Below are 25,195 nucleotides of genomic sequence, written 5' to 3' on the forward strand. Positions count from 1 at the left end.
TATCAAACATACGCGCAGCCAAGTTATACCTTATTAAGGTTAATAATCGATCCCCTCTACGTCGTCCCTCGTCCCACCTGTCTTATTCTTTCGGTGTCCCTAGACGCAAAGAGTGTAGCTTCTCTGCACATTTTTTGAGTTCCTGGTGAGAAGCGCACTCAACGGAGCCAACGAGCTCGCTCGAACGAACTACGAACGAGAAACATCGCGTGCTTCCGAACGCTTATCGTGTTCGATACTGTGGGTTTCCCCTTTGGGGGTACCACGTAGAAACACAGTAGGTTCCTTGGGTCCGGATAGTAATGTGTTTACTGACCAACATGCCACACGTTTGCCCGAGGGCCAACAAAGTCCCAGATAACGGCGCTCTCTCTTTCGACAGCCTCACCACTCGGAGTCCGTGCTGCCGCTATTGACAGTATCATGGAAGGGGACGGGTCAAAGCAGGAAAGGAAGGCTCCGTCAAGCAGAGCCTCCCCCAGCGGGAGTTGCTCCTGGCCGTTGATTTTAGCCGTCTTATATAGCCTGCGGGAATGGATGCGCCCGGGGTGGTCGGATGTAGGTTGGCTCCCTGGTGGGGCGGACGCGTCCAAGTACCAAGATCCCGAAGGGTGTGCCCTTGGCAGATCACCCGAGAAGGGCGAGGAAGAGCCGTCCGCAAGGGAATAAGGCCTCGCCTCGCATCAGGGACGCGCTCCGACGTGGCGACGCCCCACGACCTGCCTGAGCTTGGCCTAGATAGGCATGCGGGGAACACGTGGTTCCCACAATACAAAGACTGAATTGAAAAGCTCCATTGGTGGATCTTTGGGGATTGCGTTACAAAGAACCTTGGAAAACGTCACAGACGTTCTTTTTAAGAAAGGGTAACACTGACCCCTTAACCTTCCCATTTTGGCTTTCTCGTTTGCTTCCATTTTTTATGCCCATTTTTTGGTTTCGGCAAAGGTGAGTGTTGGCGTTTCTGAAAAGGGCACGTGTGTGGCGTTTTCCAAGTGTCATGCTATCGCATTCCTTAAGGATTCACCAATAGATCTTCCTTCGATTTTTCTGCCGCCCACTTCGATTAGTACTTAATTCACACTCTATATTGTGGCACAAACCAGGGCATACGAGCTCCGCACACATGGAAGTTCAGACTCTTTCCAGCATCCGCGCGCGCATTTGCTTCCGGCCCGTGACGTCCGACTCTCTCCCTCTCGCCTTTGTCCTTCCCTATTCCCCTCCTCTTTGCGCGGCGCGCTTCCCTCTCCACCGTTCTGTCCACAGACGGTCTTTGTGAGCTTTTTCCTGTCATGTGGGTACTTATGCTAACGCATTAATACTACTTTACTCTAAGAGGCAGTCGAAAGTTTCGAAAAGTTGCACGAGCAACGACACGGCAGTGTAGCGTTGCTGAGCTGTCAGTTTTCGTAAGATGAAACCAGCTTACGGCGCTGTGTCGGGAGAAATTCCTCACACTTGTTTTTCCTTGACTGATAGCAGGACGCAGCAGTGTAGGTCCGTTGGCCCAGCCTGGCGCTATACTCAGCACTGCGACGCACGCATGTGCAAGAGCGTTCAATCCGAGCCGGAGGTGTCGGCCATTAGATTGCAAACGCTCTTCATGGTATGAACCGCTCCCTCTCTCAAATATAGGCTTATAGGACGCATAGGGTATAAGTCCCAGGTGCCCTCCGAGTGGCTTAGCAAATATAAAAAAAAAAAAGCCACGCTCTCAGCCGCTCGCATTTCATTGGGGCCTGGTTGTACCCTGCACGACGCAGCTAACGGGCACTAGCGTTTACCGTTTTTTTTTTAAATGTTCCTTTTTAAGTTTAAAGCCACTTTCGCACTGTTAAAGCGTCATACAAAAGAAAGTCTACAGACACTATGAGGCGCGTTTCCTTCTCGTATGACCGTTGTTTCGTTGGTCATCCAAAAACTGCCCGTAGACACGTTCAAAACATACCTATGTATGATGTCAACATGAATTGAACATGCTTGCGGCGTGTCCAGAGATCATTCAGTCATCGTGACTACAGCGAACACCGTGACATTTGAATAACGCAAGAGTGGTGGGACTCCGGCCTTAAGGCTGTCGTCAAAACCGCTCTGACGGTAGAAAATGCTCACTTAGGAATCCAACCTAAGCGGTAAAAAGTACGTTACCGACGATAAACTTCCGAAATAAAACAATAAAAAATGAAGAAGCTGTCGATATCGGGTTTGCGCCAAAAGTGACACCCAGTGAACGTTCCAAAGTGGCCTCGTTTTGGCCACCAGCCGGGTAGCCGACTTGGCGTGTCTATGTTTCAAAGTCTTTGCACTGTGCAATTGAGATTACGTGGTTTTGAACACCGCGTTTGGTAATATGAGCTGTGAGGATGTGCCAAAAAATTTTGGATCGTCTGCAAGCGTCTTTTCCTCCACGCTCTCTTTCCTCCTCGCCACGTTACAACGCAAAGCATGCGCACTTGCGAAAACAAAAGAAAAAACAAAGAAAAAACAGGAATGAGTCGGTAGGCTCGTAATGTTCGTCTGCCTTTGAGGTATGGCGATGCTGGTTTACGCTGTCGATGAGAAGACATGTTGCCATTTCAGACCGCTCGCTACAGCACGAGATATTCGACGTGCCCGTAATGATACACGACTACACGCTTGTACGATGCTTCTCCAGATCGAAACAAGCTAGGGTCTCTGGGCCTGCAGCGCGAGCTCTTGCCCTTCCACGAGCTCCGAGCTGGGGTACGCTAACACACTTGGCCATCATACACCCCCTTCGACCAAAATCCGCGGGAAGCATCCGCCATTCCATTGCAAGCGATTCCCACGGTTTGAATTGCTCCTTCTCGTAAATATAGGCTCTCTATACTCAGCTCCTCCATAGGTTCGACCGCAGCCAACGTTTCCACCCGATGGATTTAATCAAGCAGCGCTAAAAGTGCAGAGTCATGGTGCTTGCCGCCTTTGTGCGTTTTCTATTGCTAAGGGTTTCTCACCTCAGGCTGGACCTGTGCAGCGACCCGTGCCTGGACGGCGCCTGCAGGTGTCCGTCGGCGTCGTCCAGGTGTCCCTCCTCCTGGTTCAAGCTGCCGTGGCTCGCCCGGGTGTTGGAGTTGCGCACGGCGCCCATCAGGCGGCGCAGCAGGGAAGGGCGCTGCGCCGCCACGAGGCGCCACCACCCGACACACACGTCACGCTGCCGCCCCCAGCACAGCACTTCCCCGACGCGCGACAGGAACTAGCCTTATCCTGGGCCTTCACCTCCCCCGGTGGTGCTCGAGCAACGCGCCCGACGCGGTCCGGTAAGCTGTTGCGTTCCCACGTGCGGCGTGCGGTGCGGCGGTTCGCGTCGTTCTCAGCTGTCCGTAGCGCGTTTTGTGGGAGCTGAACGGCGTGTTTTCTTGCAGAGAATTACGAAGATTGAACAGCGGATGATATTTCGATAGCCAGTTACCGCAATCGCGTCCTTTCCCATTCACGTATCTATTTGTCGTCTGAGCATAACTCGGCAAAGAGCGATCGCTAGGAGCACTCGGAGAGCCAGAGAGGCAAAGGGAAGCACGTGACGGCTTCCTGCAGGAGGATTGCACTCCAACAATAGGTGCCACGTGCCTCACTCCTACGCTCCGATTGGCTCACTGGGGGGCGGTATCTTTCTGTTTGCCACCATGAGGCCTTCCCCATGAGCCACCAGTCCTCGGCGGGTTTCGCTGCCCCTTACCGTGAGCATTTTCTTTTTTTCTTGACTACCCGCGGGGTGGAAGACGCCCGCATCTGGTTGCATAGAGGAGACTGCAGACAAGGATTGTTACAGTCCAGAAGTAAAACAGCAACAGTTTACATCTTGTACCAGATGGCGTTATGTAGCCACCAAGCAGTCTTTTTGCAAATGTTCGCCTAGGCGGTGGAAGTTATTGTCTTATTAAAAGGGCTTCGATTTATCTGCATGTCAATGATGTATCCACTGATTTATATTCTTCTTGGCGATCTTTGCAGTTTCCAGATCTATATTTTTAACACACAATAAAGTATACAAACAAATAAAAATACCCTGTTTTTTTTGCCGAATTAAAACTGCAATTACCATAAAACTTTAAAAAAATCTTTCAGCCGTTCCATTCTGGTAAAAAAGGAAGACCAGCGAAGCTGTACTATGGTGGGAATTAAGTAATTGCCGGACGCAAGTTGGCAAACCAGACTGAAAGGGTGGAAAGGTTGCCGCCGTCGCTAATAGATGGTGGTAGCTGTCCAGAGTTTTGTGTCGAGATCTGTTTGCCCACGGACACGATACTGGGGAAACTAGCCCTTAACAGCTCCGCTGTAATGTATGTATAAAGAATGGCTCGATAAATTCCCCCAAGCTCTGAGCTCCAGTCTGGCGAGTAGTTCGTCTCCTGAAAGAAACGTCCTGTCCACCGCAGACGCAAAACACTCTTGGGAACGCAAGAGCAAATCCTCCGTGGCAACTTCTTTTATGTTATTGCGGGCGAACGTTACATGTTTGGGGCTTCCTTACCACTTAATCTTCAGACACCAAGAGTGATTTTTGACCTTATGACAGCCTCGCGCAGTGCTGAAACTCAGTAATAGCCGCTCCTCTACAGCGACCTCTAGTACAATTGTCAGTACCCCATATATTACGCAACCAAGTATTATGAGCAACATTATAATTGGAATGCACTAGAGGTCGAACAGTGAGCTTGAAGGAAGAGTGTGAAATTATGCCAGTTTAAAACAGGTACGCGCACAGGTTTGCAGAATACTAGAAATACAATTTCTAACCAGAAAGCCCCGACCTAACATTGACAGCTATCATATGCGACTTGGCTCTCATTACCACGTTTCAAATCGCCTAAAAAACACCGCAATTAAACAATATGATAACTTGAAATACAGAAATATTTTAGTATTTGCTTCCTGTCAGTGCATCCGAATATGGCACAACAAAAAAGTGTCCTAAAATTTCGTCTCATTATAAAGTAATGTTCAGTGAGATAAGAACTTTACTTTTGCTAATGAGCCGATGAACGAAAATTTAACTCACAAATATTTTTCATTAAAAAAAAAAATTACCGGGAGGAAAAGGGGTATTTTTAGTCAGGCGAGTTGCTCGAGCATCAGAGGCAGCGCGTTTGTGTTATGCTCTCAATAAAAAAAGAAAAAAAGAAAAAAAAAACTTGTATGCAAATTTGTGGGCTTCTTAATTTGGGAAACAATAAAATAAAACATATCTGTTGTCAATTTAACATTTAGGACTGTGCAAAGGTGTTTGTCGCGTCTTTCTTATATGTGTCCGAGTCACGCACAAGCCGATACTTTTTAGGATTCAGGTGCACACCAAGCGATCCCGCAGAAGGAAGCCAGGCTCATAAACACGGAAACGCTTAAAAACATAGCAGCGACACAGTTTTGCACGAAAACTATCAGGCTAAAACTCAGTTTTGGAAAGAAACGTCGTGCACAAGACCAGAAATATCGAACAGAATGAAAGCAAAGTAATGCTGCATTTAGAATAAAATTAACCAAAACCGATAAATGCTTTTTTTTTCTCTAATTTTTTAGGTGAAATTTAATGATATCACCAGATGTATATAAAGTATATGCTTTCAGATTTGAGATCTTTTGTGAACGCGATTTAATGCGAGCTTTGTTCTGCGAGATCACTTCACAATTTGGTATATTTTCGACACGACTAGTTAGTCTGGTCGGTTTAGAGGTCACAGGGTAAAATAATAACGAGTGTTTTCCAGCCGTCCCGCTTCCAGCGCGTGCACTCCACCTTGCGCGGTGCCTCGGGGTCGCACAAACATTTGTCGTAGAGTGCGACGGAAACGCCCGAGGTGCGGTCAAAAGCAGAGAGCTCGCATTTGAAAGTGAGCCGCTCGGAAAAGAGGCCCTGTCGTCGCCCGTGAAACGTGAACGCCTCGTATTGTGTGCACCATTGGACGTGTCAGCGGTACATGTGCTGCGCGTTCTGTTAAGTTAGACAGAGTGATGGAGAGAGAAAACACAAGTGCAGTAAAAAAAGAGCGTGAGCGCGCGCGCGCGCCTGGCGGAGAGTTCGCCCCCCACCATTATTACGCGAGGGTTTTTCTGCCAGAACGAGTTAAGTTTGGGATCACTCGGGGCGCCCGCAGAAATTAATGCAAAAGACAATAAATTACCACTATACAAGTTACGAAGATTCTGTGGAATGTGCGTAAAGGACTAAAAATCAATTTCCCGCGCTGTTCTTCTTTTTTTTTTTTAGGTACATTTTTTACTTAAAGGCACACAGTAATTAACAGTCAAGCATCGATTGGCACGCCATACTTTTGTCGGTAATTTTTAAAGTTTGAATAAAGAACAAACCGATATGAGCAGCGTGGGGAATTCCGTACATTTTAGAGGGGGGCCGTCTAAATAGTGGCAACTAGGGCGCACATGAAGGCACTCTAGTGGCAACCATAGATTACGCGAGATAAGATTCTCTGTTTCCTGTAGCTTTTGAGTAGCCTCCCTTGGCAAAACACCGGGACGAACTCTCCGCGCGTGCGCGCGCGCTTCTCCGAGAAGCTCGGGTCGACCGCGGCCGTCGGGAACTTGGCTGCACTGCAACGGGGAAAAGATGCGGTTAGGTGACCTCGTAGCAAAGCGAGGCGAACAGCCCGAAAGCATTGCGGCGGCGGTCAACCCGCCGGGGCCCGAACAAGCCCCTCGGGGCACGCCCGGGAAAGGCTCGCGGGTGTAGAAGCATAGAAAGAGATAGAGAGAGAAATAGAGAGAAAGAGCCCCGCCGAGAGGAAGAGCGGCGCTAGAGAGAAAAAAAAAAGGCAAGCCACTAAGAAAGGGGGATGCAAGCATTCCTCACAACTGGCTACAGTGGCAAAGGCATGCAAATGCACCACTAGTACCGACTGCCGGAGGGCAGAGCGTCTAGGTCGGTCCGCGATGGCGGCTAAGACTACTACGAAGGAGCATGCCCTGGCTTGTCGCTCGCTTCAGCCAACGGCCGTCCCTTGTGGCGCGCACGGGTCCGGCCCCGCCCCGTTGCGGACCCCGGGTCCAGACCGACGGCGGTGTGCCCGGGCACATGGGGCCCCGGGCGCGGGCGCGGGCCCGGGCGCACTGTCGGTTCGCGCCCCCTCACCCGCAGCGCAACGTCGCTGTCGCGTGACGTTGTGCATACCCTTTCCCCTGTTTGAACCAAACCCTTCTCCAGATTCAACGAAGATGTTCTTAAATTTTGACACTTAAATAACGTAGCTCTCGCATTTGAGGAGCTAGCCTACACTCGCAACCGGCTGATGAACTCGAGAAGGGAATTAAAATGGTTGACCAAATTAGGTGGAACATCCGCATACCGAGCAAGATTTTGCACGACTTTGGGAAACCGTAAAGTGCCCCTGCAACCGAGGCAGCACATGGAGGTAAGCCTAATATTTTGGGGCGCATGAGTGGACTGCGCACTTTTTGTGCAGTTGTCTGCCTCCGCCGCAGCAATTTTTTCGCCTGAATCGAATAATGCGAAACAGTACCCAATGCAACAAGTTCATAAAGATTGGCAAATGCACTATCATTTTTACCATTCTCTCCCAACGTTCGTCGAACCGTAAACGTAGCAACCGTCGTCAGAGTATGACAAGTTCTGCTCTGTCAAACTTTGCGCAACCCCTAAGACCTATGTCATGACGCCATTATCTTGAATCTCCCTCTGGAAGTTGCTATTCCAGGTGTTGGGTTTGGCGGGCTTTTAATTCTCTTCTCAAAGTAACAAACTCGCACCGCTAGATTGCCTTAATCGCACAAAAATATGTAGCTTTTTTTTCTTACTGTCTTGTTAGAAACAATGAACCGTTTTCTAGAGGATTGGAAAGTATGATCGCAGGGAAGCCTTCAGGTGATAACCTTGTGACTCAAGAGACGTCATAATCATCTATAGCTTTAGTTACAATCAGTAAAGAACGTATTACATTGAACTTTGATGCATTTTTTTTCTTATGTTTTTGATGGGTGCGAAGCAAATTTAGGAGGTGAGCTACCTTGCTCACGATCATTACGTTGCTGGTTTGCAAATATTGGGAGAGCAGGGTCTACATGGCAAGGCAAGGCTAGTTCCTCTAGACCTCAGCTACGCTAACTAACTAGGTGCGTGGGCGGCGCTCACGGCCACCGCTCTGTGCGGCTAGTGCAGCTTCTAAGGTAGCGCCCTTCGATAAGACACACCGCCAAGAAACGAAAACCAGGTGAAAGAAGAGAGAGGCAATAGAAGCACCGGAAGAGGGAGTGGTCGGGTGGGCAGAGGGACGAGGGTCACGTGATGAGGTGTTCGTTGGGGAAGAGGCACGTGTGTGTGTCGGGGATGAGGAAGGTAGAACAACAATATCTATACTACCGGAGAATCTGGTGGCGATGGCGGACTCGCCTTTTCCTGCAAACAAGAAACACAGAGAGCCAACATTGATCTACCACCAAAAAATATTACAAACAAAGGAACCAAAACGTGTAACGCACAGGTAACACACGCAAGGCAACAACGAAGCAGCAGCAAACGCAAGCAAAAGCGGTCACCACGACAGGAGATCACACGAGCTGTCACGTTCGGGCAGACACTTAGGCTGGCCTTCCTAGAGAAAGAGAGAGAGATAGAGAGAGACGGCCGCAGCCACCGCTGGCGGCGCACCAACCTACGTGCACGTGCGCGCCCCTGCGACGTACATAGAAGAAAAGAAAGAGAGAAAGAGAGAGAGGGAGAAAGAGAAACAAATCCCTGGAGCCCTTCCCAGAGCTTCGCCAGGTGCCAGAACCCAGCAGCGATTCAGGCCAGAGGTCTTCACGTGCCTGGTGCCTGCCTACTCCAGAAGAGGTGCCCAAGAGCCTGCTTACTCCAGAAAAGGTGCCCAAGAGCCTGAATACTGTAGATGTTCTAAAGAACCTGCCCACTCCTCAAGAGATGCCGGAGAACCTGCCTAGTTCCGAAGAGGTGCCCAAAAGCCTGCCTACTCCAGAAGAAAGTGCCCTTGCCAGCAGTTGACCCTATGACGGCCTCGCTTTGTCGGCACCCTCGTAACCACCTCGTGTCTCCTAGTGTCCGGTATATTACAGACGGCAGGAGGGATGACGAAGTGGACACTAGTTGCCTTTTTCATACTCGGGGATCGCGTGCGCTTGCGATGCCCACTTTGTCATTCTGTCTGTCGTTTGTAAACATGTAGATTTCGGTTGGTTTTGGAGTTTTACATATAGGGTTCTAAGCAGCTCCAAACGTATGTATTTTTTTTTTAATTTCTTTTCAAAGTATGCTTTATTGAGAAATCAGCACAGTTTTACTATTATTTATTCTATGTTTGGGGGTGTCACAAGGAAACCTAGTGAATTTTATTGCGAAGAATTTCGCTTACAGGGTTTAGGGTAATGTGATCTTCTTCCATCCTCCCAACAAAGAACGAATCAGACTACTAGGAGCATACAGTGTAGAAACTTCTATATCCGCTGTATGGAAAGGTGAGGTTATGCGAGAAATATCACGACGGCCAGAATGATTCATACCCACATAGATAAAAAAAACAACATAAATATGTCTTAGCTTATTAACATTACTAAGCTGCGTAGCGCCAAACACGATTCCCGAATAGACAAATTATGTCTATACGCTGGATAATAAATCTTGCTAGAGTCCTACATACCGAAGATGATATGGGAGAAAAAAAAAATTTAAGCTCTGCAAAAAAAAAAAAAAAGTAATTTCGTACGCAGTTTCTCAGGCCTCAGTCCCCCACAATGTGCAAGTAGTAAATTCAGTCATTCTTCTAGAGCGTTTCTCAATGTCCACTAACCGTCAGACTTCCAGCTCCGGGAGCTTGACCAAATCTTGTGGTCCTCCAGTTTTCGAGAATCAGCAGGCCACCGTAGATTTTTCCTACTGTGAGCTTGTGTTCTTGGAGTTCTGCAAATGATAATCTGTAATTCAGTGATGCTTTTCATTTAAATAGGATAGTACGAGGGTGATAAAAAATAACCCGCTGTCCGGATGCCTTAAAACTTCTGTTGGCAGCATTCCCCTATCAGCGCTTTCGGTACGAGGCCGCGGTTTCTCTAGTCACATGCTGTGCAGGTTTGAACGTGTTAAGTCAGTTCAGTTGGGACCGAGGGGCGAGAGACAACGGCCACCCCACTTATGATTTGCACGAGTGGGGGAGCCATTGTTTTTGTGGTCTGAGGGTGAGTATGGTGCCAATATTTATCGAAGACTTTGTGCGCAGTGCGAAGAAAGTGCTTTGTCGCAAAAAAATAAGAGTATATGTTTGAATTGATACAGATATTCAAAGAAGGACGCACATGTGTCACCCATAAAGAAGAAGTCTGACGCCCATCCACGTTCACGACTGATGACGGCATTGAGCGTGCACGTCAACCGATTCGGTCACAGTGACAGCGGATGACGTAAAAATAATTTTCAAATCAACGAAGGCTTTTCGCATTTGACAGAACGCATGACAGGCTTCAGATTGAAATGGTTTTGACTAATATAATTCAGAGTGCCAAACCGAACCCGAACCGAAAACCGGAGCAAAACCTTTATTTTTGATCGAGCAGTAACAAGTTTGTAACCGAAATTAAACATTTGATATTTGAACCCGAACCGGAACTGAACCGTAATTTCACGTGGCGGTTTCGGCTTATTGGTGAAGGTTTCAGAGTAATAAAATGTGAGCCGCGCCTTATTGCGGGTGGTGGCGCAAAGTCAAATAAATATTCGCGTTGGTGATATCAGCGGCGTAGTTTTCACTAAACAAACGGTAGTGACAGAGAGACAACTCTATAATTAAAAAAAATATTTCACACCTATGTGCAACACGACCTGACGCCGGCAAGTCAGCGCGGAGGCGTAAACGTTTATACTTTGTTTTGCCTTACGTTGGACCGCTTAAAGGACTCTACAAGCCACCAGAGCCAATCCGTAGCTAGGATGGTGCAGTCGTGTTGCCGGCCCGGAATTCGCTCAGCCAGCGATCAGGGCAACACACGTTGTCCAACACAAGTTGCTGCTGTTTTTGTTGCCGAAAGCTGTCATACCGAGGCAACATTCTAGTTGTCGTCCATGTTGCCGTGCTGTTGCCGCGATGTGACAGGTTTGTCGGACAACATGGGGAGCGATCAACAGGTTGCCCGCCTGTTGGACAACGTGCTGTGTTGCTGTTGCCGTCATGTTGCCTCAGTGTGACAGGGCCTTTACGCGGAGCGCAAGTTCGTGTGTGTGTGTTTTTTTGTGTGCAAGGGTTGCGATGATGTCAGAACGCCGAGCTCTTATTGGCTGACTGAAAAAAAAAAAATAGTGGGTAGGCCTCAATGCGTCTAGCGTTGAAGTATATCCACTATCCTTTCATTCAAAGCCAATCAGAGCTCAGCGTCGTTCTGACGTCACCGCAAATCCTGCGCAAGAAGCAGACGACTTGCTCTCCGCTTAGGATGACGCCGTGACGGTCATATTGGCCACAGAAACACTGTCTGCCGACATTGTTCCAAGCACACAACTGTATGAATGATTTTGTAATTGTGTATGCAGCCAACATCGTGTCTTTTGTGCAATCTATGAGCAGTGTAAGTGCGGCTTTATACTATGAGGCAAACCGGTACGGCTCTGACAAAGATACCAGGTCGCAAAAATAAAATCACACAGGAAAAGAAAAGAAAAAGAAAAAAAAGGGTTGGACCGTTGGACTGATGCCCTCACCGGAGTCTGGAGGCATGAACTTGTCCGTGACCTTGCGGGCATGCAGCGGCCACAGCTTCCGGATGGTTTCCTTCAGTTCCTTGTCGGCTTGGTCCATCTCCTCCGCTGCAAAGCGAGCGGTGTGCAGTTTTTAACGCGCGTTCAACTCCCGCTGGAAATACAAGGTCCTGTCCGCAACTCCGAGTACGCGACGCCGCCGAGCGGAAAATATGCAAAGGAGAGAAGCGGGGAAGCTATACTACCTATCCGAGTGTGCGACAAAAAAATTAGCGTGACCTGGCGGCCGGAATGTCAAACGGAGCAAAGAGGATTAAATGCGGGCCGTTTGAGTTGCGATAGTTTTCCATTTGCGTGACTTCACGGTCTTTCCTAGTATCCGGTGTTCTCACAGTGACCACCCTCAGTCAGCCCTTTGTGGCAGAAGGTTGCTCCAACTGTCGTAACGTGACTACTGCTAAAAGAAGGATTACCGCACGAGGGACACTGTTTATTCGGTTCACTCACCTGGTCTCATTTTGATACTCAGATTTTCTCTGATGAGAGCGAATAACGTGGTGGTAAAATTCACTTTTCCTTCTTCTGTAACCGGCATGTTCATTCGAATGAGTTTCTGAAACAACCAGGGCAATACATAAGCTTCCAACCTGTGCACTACTCAAAGATAAGCTTCAACGAAGCAAAAGAAAATAAGAACCCCTCACGAAGAGATAGGTTTTGCTGCAGTGTAGAAGACGCCTCATTCGGGTTCTTCTAAATTGTTTACACCCATTTTGTAATTTTTGTTTGGGAGACCTACCAGAACCCTAGTTTTGCAGTGTATTGCACTTCAGATTCGTGCATTTAGTGGAAACTGCGGGGCTTGTTTCTTGGATCCTCTGCCTCCAGCACGTGCTCGTTGCCTTCAGCCATGCTTTGGCCTCTCGCTCGGAACCCCAGACCATAGCATCCTCTATACTCCCAAAGCCTGGCAGTTCAACCCCGGAGCCATAGAGTGCCCGGTGGCAGATTTGGAGCGCGAGGATCTGGTAGCACAGAGCATCAAAAAGCCAAAGCCTTTTTTCCGGGAACCTGGACGTCAGAGCACAACTTCTGCAGCGACAAGGATCCGAAACCCACTTGTTTGTTCTGGAGAACTGCCTTTCGGCGTCTCGCCACAGCGGGGCGCCAGTCATGTGGCTCTTTTCTCATCCGTTGTCTGCCGCTCCACCTTTTATATTTCGGCGGCCGCTTCTCATGGCAATTTGCCAGGCTTTGTCAGTATATAGGAGGCTATGCCCAGAGACGCCAAAGCGCCATTCAAGGTAGGAAGCTCGCGCCGGAAGGAGGACAACTGAAAGACTTCTCTGCCGTTCTAATCCTGTCAGAGACTGTAGTACGCCTTGGGCTACAGCCGACGGTAATGTTCGTGGTAGTATTTGGTGGACGAAACAATAAACCAAGAACTACAAAGGAGAGGGTCATGCGTGTTTAAAACGCTATTTCACGAAATAGAGTCAAACTTTTTGAGGTGGTTACAAACAACTTCATGTCCACATAAAATCGTAAACAGCCAGACCATACAAAGGCAGTGCCCTGGTGGATTTTTTTAGCGGGCGATCTTAGGATGGCGTACCTTGTATGCCAGTCGGTAAGGACACTTGTTGCCGAAACCCAGCGGAGGATCCATGTTACGAAGCATGTCGTACATCTCGGTGTAGTGAATGTACCCCCTGAAATAAAAGGCTGCAGTCAAAACCCAAACGGCCGTATCATGGTGGTCGTCTTTACAATTCGGTGTACATTTATTTATTTATTTATTCTATTACTCTCAAGGTCCAGCTGGTGTTACAGAGGCGAGAGTGCAACTAAAGCAACAGTCTGGCGTTCCACAAAAGCCTTGGACAGAATGCAGAAAACCTTCAGCGATATTCAGTGCTGTTCTAAAAACAACAACAAAAATAATGAAAGACGTTTGCAAATTTTTGTGATGTGAATTAGAGCGTGGCTCTTGAGAAGGGCAGGCGACGGAGGGGAGGGTGTGCCCCTCCTCCTCCTTCCCTCCTCCTTCTCCATCCCCTCCTCCTCCAATTCAGTTTCACCGCTAAATTCAGATGGGAAATTTACGTCACATGACTTGGTGTCACGTCACCCATGAACAAATTCAGGTTCTCCGCTAGATTTAGAGGGAACATTGATATCACATGACCTCAACCTCAATTCGATTCCCCGTTCAATTTAGCGGGGAATTCAATTGGTGTTGAGGTCACGTGACGTCAATGTTTCCGCTAAATCTAGCGTGGTTAAGCCAACGCCGAGGCCGACACCGACGCCGACGCTGCCAAATCCGGAAAAGGGCACCTAAGAGCTGCGCTCTAAAAACAACAACAACAATGAAAGACTGATATCAACATTGGTTGCGCGAAGACATGGCGGAGAGCTCACAAGCTGTGAAATATTATGCTGTATATTTCTCGAGACACCAAACTGCGCTCTTTTTTCACAGCAGGAATAAGCTAGCCGTTGTGGCGAGATCACACACACCACTTGAATATAACGCTATTTAGAGGAATATGATGACCCAATATCAGTACTTCACGTTATGCCATTCAAAACAAAAAAACAAAAAAAAAACACGATGTTTTTTTAATTTTTAATAAGAAAATGGCGACCACAAACACCGTTTCATCATACTGGCAAGACTTGTGAGACGTTTTTGTACATCTGCAGTCGGTGACAGGTCAAGAAGGAAGTGGAAGCTCCTCCCACCTCTTTTCACTTTAGCAGAGCGACCACTGGAGAGGAGGTCGCCTCCTCTCCAGCGTTCGCTTTGCTAAGGTGGAAAGGGGTCTTTTAGCCTGTCACCGAGAACGACGTTTTCAAAACTCGTTTCTAAGAATTGAATAAGCTAACCTTACGTTTTAAAGTTCGATACCTTATCACCACCGCTAAAGCAAAAATCCAGGCGGCGCGTCTGAGATTTGCGTGTTGCGTAGTCTGTGTAGTAAAGTTATGCGGTGTCGAAATATTACAGCTTGCCTCAGGCAAATAGCTCTCAAGTTACCAAAAAGCGTCACTAATGTGCAAACCTCAGTAATTATTGGGCTGCTCGACAGAGGTGCGTCACCGCGCTTGCTTTTGTTCCTCGAGTTGGCGCAGTTTGTAATTGCGTTTCGGGTTTAACGTTACTGTCACTTAATTACTTTTTTAAATTCCTGCCTGTAAAGGCTTGTTTACACATACCCCACTGCGCGATCTCAGCGCTATCAGTCAGTGCTAGAAATAGCGCTGATCTTGCTGGTGCAGCGCCGACTTTGCGCTATAATAGTGATATATCGTTGATAGGGTGCTACATAAGTGCTAAGCAAATTTCAAGCCGGCGCTGTGTTGATTTAACGCTGCGATGTATGTATAGACAGGAATTTCGACTCCAAAGAGGAAACAGAGACTGTTCCGCGTATAACAAAATTAGTCGCAGGTGTATGTATAAACAATCTCGATGTCAAAAGCAGTAATTACCACAACTTTTAAATTACGTCCGCTACGCGACCTGCCGTAGTTCCCTGTATGGTAGCAGCTAGACGACATTGGCGATTAGCCTTGAAGACCACAAGTGTCACAATAGAGTAGTTATAAATGATAATAAGGATATACATAGTAACCCTTGAGCAAGCGGACAAAATGGGACGGACAGACACGAAACTCTGCTTCAGTCTGGCGCTCAAAGTTGGACATTAGGAAAAAAAAAATTCGGTGAGATTATTGACTTTCTTGCCGAGTGTCCAACTTAGAGCCTCTGGACAAGAGGATCGCGCAACTTTCGTGCATGACGAGGACTGCCACTACAAGGAACTCAAGTTGCACAGCGGCGCAGCGTCGGCGGAGCCGATTTGAAGCAACGCATGGCTGGGACTCACGTGGCGTTCGGGTCGTACTCTGCCCAGACTCGAATGAATTCGTCCAGGTGATGCGCACCCAGGATGGAAGAGTCGCGCGTCAGATAGTCGAAGTTGTCCATGATGACGGCGACGAACAGGTTGAGCATCTGGGAAAGCGAAAGCGGTATAAGTTTGGGACGAGGTTCTGCCGCCTCTTATTACTGGCTATCAGTGAAGCCGTTATTTATATGAAAAGGCTACTCTACTACAATATTACTGAGCATGTGATGCAACTCAAAGTACCACTCAGTGACCCGCCGGCATGGTGATGCTGACCTTGTTCACACTCACAAAACGGCCGGTTCATACATTCGCGTTTGACTGAGTGTTTTCTTTTTCTGCCGGTTCTACACTGGTGCCATCAATACGGTAGCCTTGAAACACTTGAGTTGCGTATACATTTTTATATAATTTTATGCATAATCATTTTATCGCGCGCTTTAAATAATTTTGCCAGGTTAAAAGTTGATAAATTATTTGTCACAAACAAAGCGTAAATTTTATTTCGAAAATACCGCAAAACATTCAGTCTAGCTATACTCATGTTCCAATTTGGGTTAGGTACAACTATCTAAACTAGGTAGGAAGTATTTGTGAAATACGGCAAAAAAGGTAGACCTGGAAGAAAAATACTTGAAGACCTGGAAGGACGGGTAAAACCGGAACATATATACTGTGTTTCAAATCTACTCTATAATTGACGCAAGTGTGCCAGCGGTTACAAGAGGTCATAACACACTCGGTATTTTCAAACGCAAAAGCGCGAACCAGCCTTAAAACAGAAGATTTGACTAGGGAAAAAGATGGCTAGGCTGGATAGTGTTTCGACCTGAATATGCACATAACTGTCATGCGACCGTGAAACTCCTCCTGCGTGATGTATATAAATTATTAGTGACCGCGGGTTAACAGTCGTACCGCGCTGGCTAATTTGCTCTTCTACAAAGGGAAACAGCATCTTCATATCTCAAAAACCACAGTCACGGTGCTAATATATCATACAAAATACGGTCTGCAGCTAGTGGGGAGTTTTAGGAAACCGTTTTTTCACATCGGATACGGTACAATGGGCCCTCCCGTACGAACTGCGCATGCGCGACCGCAGAAGACTCGCGCATGCGCAGTTCGTACCGGAGAGCCTATCGTACTATATTGGATAGGGAAAAACGGTTCCCTAAAACTCCCTAGAGTCTGAGGCGTGTTTCATCCTTATAGTAAAACGGTCACATTGATCATGCAAGAACTGTCTGCAGGTATGCTCCAAGCCTACATATGAAAAAAGGAAAAATGCCCAAGACGTGTGTGAAGATGAGTCCGTGATCATGTCTGCAGCTAACGGCGAGTCCTTTGTATGATGTAGGAGTATCGCGACGGCCAAGCTGTCTAGACCAAATCGACGTCTATAGTATGGACGACGTCTCACCAAAAAAGAGCAGAAGAAGATGAAGCTGACGAAATAGGCGTAGGCCACATTGCTGCCGCACTCGGGTTTCTCCTTCCTGGAGAGCGGGTCGCAGGGGCGGTTCTTTACGCAGGCCATCATTATGGCCTGCCAAGCTTCGCCCGTCGCACACCTAGATGGACCGCGGCGAAGGAGGCAACAGGACATCAGACGAGGCCTAACTGGAGAACGCTCTAACTTCTGCGATGGTCAGATGCTACCCAGTGGTCTAATAGGCTACGCCTCGAATGATGAAACTCATTCTTTCGTGGATTCGGCGATTATTAAAGATAGCTGAATCCATATAGTTAATCCAGACGATCAAGAAAATTGACGTGCGAGACGATATTACGGCTTCTAACCGCTACCACAATGTTTACCATTTACAACTCATTCGTGCGAAAGCTGTCAGCCATTTCAAATGATTCAGGATGAGAATCGTTGGTGGTTTATAAGATACTGCTTCTACTTTTCCTAACTGTCTTCATTTCTTGGCTTATTCTATCCATCTAAGTCTATAAAAACTAACCAAACACCCACTTTCAATCTCCTGTCAGCAAACTTAGTCAGTCCTACGTGCATCTGACCACCGGAAAGTTCTGCTTTTATATTTTGTTCCCCGACTAAGCGGGTGTGCTACGCTTTAAAACAACACTTGTTTTTACGAAACAGCGGCAGGAAGAAAATACATGCTTGTCCGCCGCCCAAAGTGAGACTGAGACAAAAGACGGACAGAGAAAGAGACGTTGCTACAGTGCGAGTTGTTGTGAAGCAGCGGGGAAGCTGAAGCAGCGTGTGCACGGGTTCATGCGAAGCAGAGTGCCAGAAGCGTGTGCTCCAGAAGCAGCTGGAGAGAGCAGCGGTTCGTGCCAAGCGGGAGAGCCACGAAGCGATGGCGCGCACAGCACCACGGTGACAACAGAAACGAAGCGGAGTCTAGAGACTATGGTCTAAAGACGGCGGCCAACTCGTCCCCACAATGTCGAAGCCTCTGACGCTCCTGAAGTCTGCAGAAGTAGGTGTCACACACTCGGCGCGAGCTGTGCCATTTTAATATAGTAAGCACTCAATAAGCTCTTTATGTCATACATCTAGCTCTGAATGTATGACATCTGACGAATTTAAATATCAATGTCAGAAAGAAAAGGCAATCAGGCTGAGCAAGCTTATGGCCCAAGTATATTGAGAAGGTCATCTTTGACCGGACTTAACTTTCCAAGGCCCTTGCTTTTCTGGAAATTTTTCGACGTTAGAACAACTCAAAGGCCTAACAGACTGAGTGTAATGACGAAGATCTTATGCGCATTTGTATTATCTTTAAATGTCCAGCCATCAAAACAAAGTCGTATGCGGAAGAACAATTCAATCAAAGCTTGCGATGATTACTATGTGGCTCGGTTGAGGCTCGACGCAGGGACGAACTGACCCCGGCACTGCTATACCGTGTCGTGTCTCTGCCAGCCCCTATCTAGATGGGCTGCCCGGTCCGCAAACGAGATGCGCTCGTGTCCGCCGACGGCACGGGCCGGCGCTTCCTGCATCCTGGTTCAAATTTGGTCCATTGAAAAAGCAGCGATCTTTTAGCCTCTATGATTACTTGGTTAGGAGAAACAACAAAGACAGCAATATTAAAACAAAAAGAAAGAGCTGGTTGGTTCTTCATTGATACCAGAACGCAACTGAACCAGATTAGCTGTAGTTTACCAGCGCATGATCTGGGACATTGATGGTGGCTTTCACGTTATAAACTTACGTTGTTAGCAATGATCGGCCTTGCGCGCTATTTGAACCTTAGATGTAAGTTATTAAAATAAGAAGTTTTGTTACGAGCACCACCAGTTCCGGTTACTGCCCACCTTGAATTCATATGGAAGCAGGAAGCGACGGGCAAGCAAGTGCGGCTCCGAAACTACGCAGCTAAGGAGAGTTGTTTGTCTAGATGTCTAGACGAAAAGGGGGCGATGGAGAGGCTTGAGCCCTCCGGATCGGCTAGAGCTAGGGACACGGCTAATGGGTAGAAGAAAGGGGTTGTGAAAGACGGCTCCAGGAAGCCAAGGCGAATCTTACTGGCTGTCAAGGGACATCACGGCCTAGTTTCTACGGAAAGAACCTAACTGTGTTTCCGGGATTCCTCAAATCAGTCGGAGCGAGGACTTCTTCCGGCAGAGGTGGAGTCGACGAAAAGGTCGGCTGCTTTTCGCGCGGCTGCAAGGCGGCGTCGGCGGCGACGCGCTTCGAGAAGGGACGAAGCGGGGTTCCGTTTTTACATTTTCCGCTTTTACCGACGGAGATCCAACGTCAAAGTTTTATTTCGTGCTGCATGTTTAACGAGGCGTCTCTCGCGCCTAGCCGCGTAGATGCCTATCCGCTCGCTCAACAGCCCACGTTACGGTAAAACATTTAGTCGTCGACAGGATAAAAACGTCAGCAAATTCTTAATTGCCCTGCTCTAGCAAGAAACTACTACGTTCGATCGAGGCTTACGCAACTTCAGAATATTGTTGACGGATGACAGCTCGTGCTGAACGCAGGTTTCCTAAAAGACCCCGTGCTGTTCTATTACCATAAGGTGTTCACAATAAATCCTGGCGCTGTAAAACGAACCACAGTATCGGCGCCTGCACACTTAAAACTTAAACATCCACAAAATGTGAATTTAGGTTGTGGATTTTACCTGGTCAAATTACAAGGCAAACTTCCTTCCTCTGAAAATTGAGACCTACACCACCTAAACGCATATTCTGTGATTTATATATATATATATTTTTTTAATGTGCAGACACCGAGTATTTCTGGCTTGTGTTATAGGGCCAAAATTTATTGTTGTCCCTTTATGTAGGAACTAGTTCATAATTAAGTACGACACTGGTCGTCTAAGAAATACCGGAACAAGGCTGTTGGCTTATGGATAAGCATCGTTATAGGTGACAGAAGGATTGGTATGTGCCAAAAAATTGTTTGGAGTGGCCACAAAACAATATAAAAAATCATGCAAGCTTTTTTTTTTTTTTTGCCGCCAGCGAGTGTGTGTGAATGTGTGCGCGTTTCCAGCAGGGCCGAACGATTACGCGCACACACGCACACATTTATGTCAAAATACACAAGCGAAAACTGAAAAAAGCGCACAAAAACACGATGGCCACGGAGAAGAAAGCACGCACAAAAAAAGTTCAGTCCAAGTTTTGGACTTGAGCCTGGAAAAAAAGAAACACGCATACAAAATGCAAGGGACAGATGGCTGTCGCGTTCGATTTAGCGTGAAGAGCGGATTCGCCAGTTGCTGGAATTAAAACTTGCCTGAAGAGAAGCATTAGACCTTGAAAGAAAGTGCGGAAGTTATTGTGCCTGGTTATTTGACTGTCAGATGCCAGCAATATATTTCCGAACACCTGGACAGGAATGAGAGCATGGGGGAAAGGTTAGGCTCTACGGGGGACAGGGAGAACATCGCGGCCTCGCAGCGCGTGCTGACCCCACGCCCTAGAGCACAGAACATGACACTAGAGTGCTTGAACGGTGTCTAGGGCCCCAGGATACAGAATTGAAGGGCATTCTACGTGGCGAAGGGTCAACACTGCGCGAAACCGCGATTTGCAAATTCCAAAGTTTGCGGTCAAAACCACCTAGAAAAACGAGAGCTGTCACGTTTATGACATTGGTCCCTCAATGGGTATATCAACAAAAATAATCGGCAACTTTCAAAAACGGTCGGGCGGTTGCCAGTGTGGAGTAAGCAGATCCACTGAAGAATCGGCGAGCGGTCACAGTCGTCTCTTATTTGATTGGAACTCTAAAGCGGGGGCAGGACTCTTGTCGCATGTCTCAGTAGAAAAGTTGTAACAATTTCCGATAATGAACAGGGGTTTCCTTCGAGGTGGCTTTGCCAAACTCGGAAATCGCCTCTACGCAGGTGCGAGCGCGCAACGTGCGAGGGCGGTCAATAAAGAACTAATGCGTTGACGACACCGGTTGTCCCGTGTCAAAATATCTTCACTACACTACAAACATTTCCAAATATTTATACGTTTTTTATGCGAGGGACTTTGCGTCCTTAGGCGCTGTGTATACAAAGACCGCTTGTCGTCAAAAAACGCAGAAGAGTCGATTGACCGCCCGTCACGGACAGTAAGCAAATATAAAACAATTAAAAAAATCTAGAAAGGGAGAAAGACAGATACTGAGGTTGATAGAAAGAGAAAGAGAGAGAGAAAGGTAGAGAGGAAGACAGAAAGAGTAAGAAGGGAGATTCTTCAGAGGCCGAAGGTGAGCCTTCATATGAAGAACGAGGTCGTGGCAGCCACTAGCCTAAGGTCGGGCCCACCCTAACGGGGCTCCGGTACAAGGACGGCCAGCAGAGCTAGGGTTGAAGCCAGGGAACCGGGTCCCGTCCGGTTCGATGCAGCCCGGGGCCCATGTCGGGGGGTTTCCATGGCAAGCGCCGTGCTCCGCCACCCGGGGACACTGACTCTAAGGAGGGGGCATCTCCCTACGGGCGCGGCTGCTACGCGGTGTCCAGCTAACTGCCGTGCTCCGAGCAGTATGCGCCGGGGGCCAGAAAGACGCGTTCGGCACGATCGCGTTCCCCGTAAGTCATGAAAAGTCAACCAGTAACATGTTTTAACAAATAATTAGTTTTTTTTTTTTTTTTTTGGAAGGGGGGGGGGGGGGCTCAGGTGGATCATTTTGCAATGAGAAGCAAGTCACACGAATTGCGCAGACCTGACCACGTCACGTCGCGGTATCACGTGGCAAGGTCACGTAATGTCACTGTTCCACAAGTTGTCAGGTGACGTGTTTGTCTGGACGAACTTTCCGTTCAGAGGAGTTTGGCGGGAGAAACTTATAAGGAAGATTTTATGCAAAAGAAAATATAAATATAATAAAAAAAGAGACTTGAAGAGGGCATTTACCTTCTGCAGGAAGACAATAAGTTCAAGGGAGAGAGTAAAATGATGATTGAAAGGCAGAGAGGTTAGCCTGAGCGCATGGATAATGTAAAGAGAATAAAAACAATAACGCCAAGCAAAGGCAGGGAAAAAGTGAATCTTTCACGATGTCCACCGTCTTCTGAAGTTATACTTGGGGTTTATAAAACAAAGGAAAAGTATATCTAGCAAGCACCCGACTTATCCGACCCATAAGCTTAAAAAAGGAAAACAAAATAATGAATTCACGGAGTGACTCTGGGGTGGCTCTGGCACTGCACTCGGGGCGCACCAGGGCACGACGCTAGCGTCCGACAGCGCCTTCTGGCCCGGGCGACCGCCACCGCTAGGATGGAGGACCGACACAGGGTCTCAGGGTCGTCTTGTGCACATCTAGCGCAGACCCTCGCAAACGGGGTTCCTCATGCTGCCCAACTCACCTAAACAAGAGTATTAACGACTGAAAGAAGGACTGAAAGTTGTTGTGGCGATTGAGTTCAGTATCGGGATCGAACCCGATATTCCCGAAAACCTGGGAATGGAAGGGGAACGCGAGCAGGGACGGAAACGGTTTAGGGATACACCACTCGGGGCCTACGTGTGTATCTTTGTAACAGATTCGATCAGCACATCTCTGGTCGGCTGAAGACTAAAGGTGCTAGACCTTAGAGCTTTTGTCGAATTTAAGGTTCAGCATCAAATCTCAGGTTCGGTGTCGAATGTCAGGATCGGCATCGAATCTCAGGATCGGAATCGAATCTCAGGTTCGGCGTCGGACCTCAGGTTCGGCGTCGGACCTCAGGTCGGCATCGAATCTTAGGTTCGGCGTCGGACCTCAGGTCGGCGTCGAATCTCAGGTTCGGCGTCGAATACCAGGTTCGGCGTCGAATACCAGGTTCGGCGTCGAATACCAGGTTCGGCGTCGAATACCAGGTTCGGCGTTGAATCTCAAGTTTTGACGGGTTCGGCGAACCTTGGGACTTTTAAAAAGGTTTGATGAGGTTTGACTACTTAGTCAACGTTTTCCACTTTCGAAAGCAAAATTCTTTTTTAAACAATTAGTTATAGAATAGTACGTTCAAGATGTATAAGATAATGACCAATGTCCGCGCAATATAAAAGCGAACATTGAAAGTTTGATTTGTTTTGTTTGTTTGTTTTCGATTAACGGAAATGTGCACAATAGTCGATCTTTTATTGAATGTGTATCGAATTTTAAGTTTTAGGTTCTAAAAAGTCGAACCTCATCGAACTCGAACATAGGAACGTTCGGGACATCCCTACCCAGGGTATTGTCACTCCGCGCGCTCAAAGCACCGGAAGGTCTTGTAGGCGCACAGAAACGTCAGTCAGAATGCATAGCTGTGACACCGAATGTTCACACTCTAGCCGATTTTACCATATAGAATGAGTGAACGGCGAACGCGGCAAGCCTGGGTAGGGAGGTCTAAAAGGCCCTCACAGATATGTGAGATCCTGCCCAGTGGTAGTTCTTTTAAAATCTACGCGATAAGGCACGAACCCAAAGCTGTTCACTGATGTTAATAGCCAGTGCAAATATCAACGCACGAATATGCTCGTCTGCGGCATTCAGCTGAGAATAGAACTAGAGTTGCGGTTGGGTAGTACGAGTACTCACGAAGTTACTTTTCGAAAGAGCGAACAGCCGACTACCAATGAAAATGCAACATAATCTTCCTTAACCTTACAATGAGAAGTTGAAGTTTGTTGTGGTAAGATGAAACAAAATTTGTACCCCCCTCCCTTCCTCTTATCATGTGTGATGTAAATAAAATATTTTTTTAGGGTAATAAGCTTGAACATAAAGTTAACACTGAGATTCACTTTTGGCGCTGCTCTAGAGCTTTGCATGTTCGTCGTTACCCCCTACGTTTGCTTCGCGTTTTAGCTCCTCGTTACGGAAAGCAAGGCGATAGAATTCGCATCTGGTCATAAACGTTAACATAACAACCCTGGACAAGGAAGGGGGAAGAAACCACGTAAAATTAAGAACACGCACACCCACCTTTTTAGTTTTTCGTCTCTCCTTCCTCCTTCCTTGTCTCAGTCCCAGGTTTAATTATGTAAATATTTCACCCGCTGGCCTCCCCGTTCGCTCTTTATTCAGCCGTCAAAATATGTGCACAGGCTTCAAGGTGATTCAAAGTATGACTTATTTGAGATACAAGCCTAATCCACGTGAAAAACTAAAACAAAAACATCTTAAAGAGTTAGCTTACTAATCAAGAACAAACAAACAAACGGGAAGATACAACTCACCTGCATGCCGATGATGGCGTAGATGAAGAATAGCATGGCTATGAGCAAGCAAACGTAAGGCAAGGCCTGGAAGAGAAAATGCTTTTGTGTGGTAGCGCTCCAAACACTCGCGTCCTGCGTAACATCTAACAGACGATTTTCCCCAGCAACACGCCCTCACCGAACTTGTGCTTAAAATACAATAAAATATCGTTGCGATTGACTCCATACAACGTGTTGATTGAGTAGTCTGATACGCACACACTAGAACCTAATGGTAATACTAGGTCAAAAATTTAACTTTTACTTTAAATTAAGGGCGGATTTAACTTTGGCACGCCTCCGCCCTTGCTCCAACTTGGCTCCCCTCGCAGCTTAGGAGAGGGGGAGTGCTAAGAGGATTAACTTCCCTGCAGATAACCCAGGTTCAACGTCGGCTTTTAACACAGAATGTGTTTATCGGCTAGATTTCATGCGAAAAGTGTAACACTCAAGTGTGATGAAAAAGCGTTACGCGTAGGTCACGGCTGCAAATGCTGCATAGCCGAGAGAAGGCAATGCATAAGCATCCAAAGGATATAACATAGATAATTATTCGTAATAATTCATGCTTAATCATAACTATAAAAAATTAATCGAAACCAGAAACCGAAGAACCGCGCGCTCTGCCATAAGATATATTTTCTCGGCGCCACAAGCGGGACATGAAAGAGAACGGAACCAACTGGACTAAGTGTGACTTGCCGCCGACGATCGCCTGCGGTAGCAGGCGACTGTCCGTGGTGATGCTTAGTCCAGTATACTTTGGAGATTAATGCGTAGTACTCAGGTGACCGTTGGCGGCGTGTTTTACTAAGCACAACATTGTTAATCTGCAGACGACTGTCTGTCAGTAAATTTAAACCGCAGGAGACAATCGGCTCGCACAGCTGGCACCCGAATAAAAAGCGTTGCTCCC

The 25,195-nt window shown here is 47.5% G+C and overlaps 1 protein-coding gene across 1 annotated transcript in view; it reads right to left on the bottom strand.

The window, feature by feature from the left end:
• LOC8024748 (voltage-dependent calcium channel type A subunit alpha-1) overlaps positions 1-25,195 on the bottom strand; it is a 99,507-nt gene that overhangs the window by 8,350 nt on the left and 65,962 nt on the right. The window contains exons 30-39 of the mRNA XM_029991193.4: positions 24,259-24,324; positions 20,351-20,442; positions 17,036-17,186; positions 15,592-15,719; positions 13,311-13,407; positions 12,203-12,308; positions 11,699-11,803; positions 9,801-9,910; positions 8,360-8,395; positions 2,982-3,139 (exon numbers count right to left, since the gene is read on the bottom strand). Coding sequence (XP_029847053.4) covers positions 2,982-3,139; positions 8,360-8,395; positions 9,801-9,910; positions 11,699-11,803; positions 12,203-12,308; positions 13,311-13,407; positions 15,592-15,719; positions 17,036-17,186; positions 20,351-20,442; positions 24,259-24,324 — 1,049 coding nt within the window. The remainder of the gene's footprint in view (positions 1-2,981; positions 3,140-8,359; positions 8,396-9,800; positions 9,911-11,698; positions 11,804-12,202; positions 12,309-13,310; positions 13,408-15,591; positions 15,720-17,035; positions 17,187-20,350; positions 20,443-24,258; positions 24,325-25,195) is intronic.

Source organism: Ixodes scapularis, unplaced genomic scaffold, assembly GCF_016920785.2.
Source record: "Ixodes scapularis isolate PalLabHiFi unplaced genomic scaffold, ASM1692078v2 PGA_scaffold3__209_contigs__length_174095766, whole genome shotgun sequence".
Classification (NCBI taxonomy): domain Eukaryota; kingdom Metazoa; phylum Arthropoda; class Arachnida; order Ixodida; family Ixodidae; genus Ixodes; species Ixodes scapularis.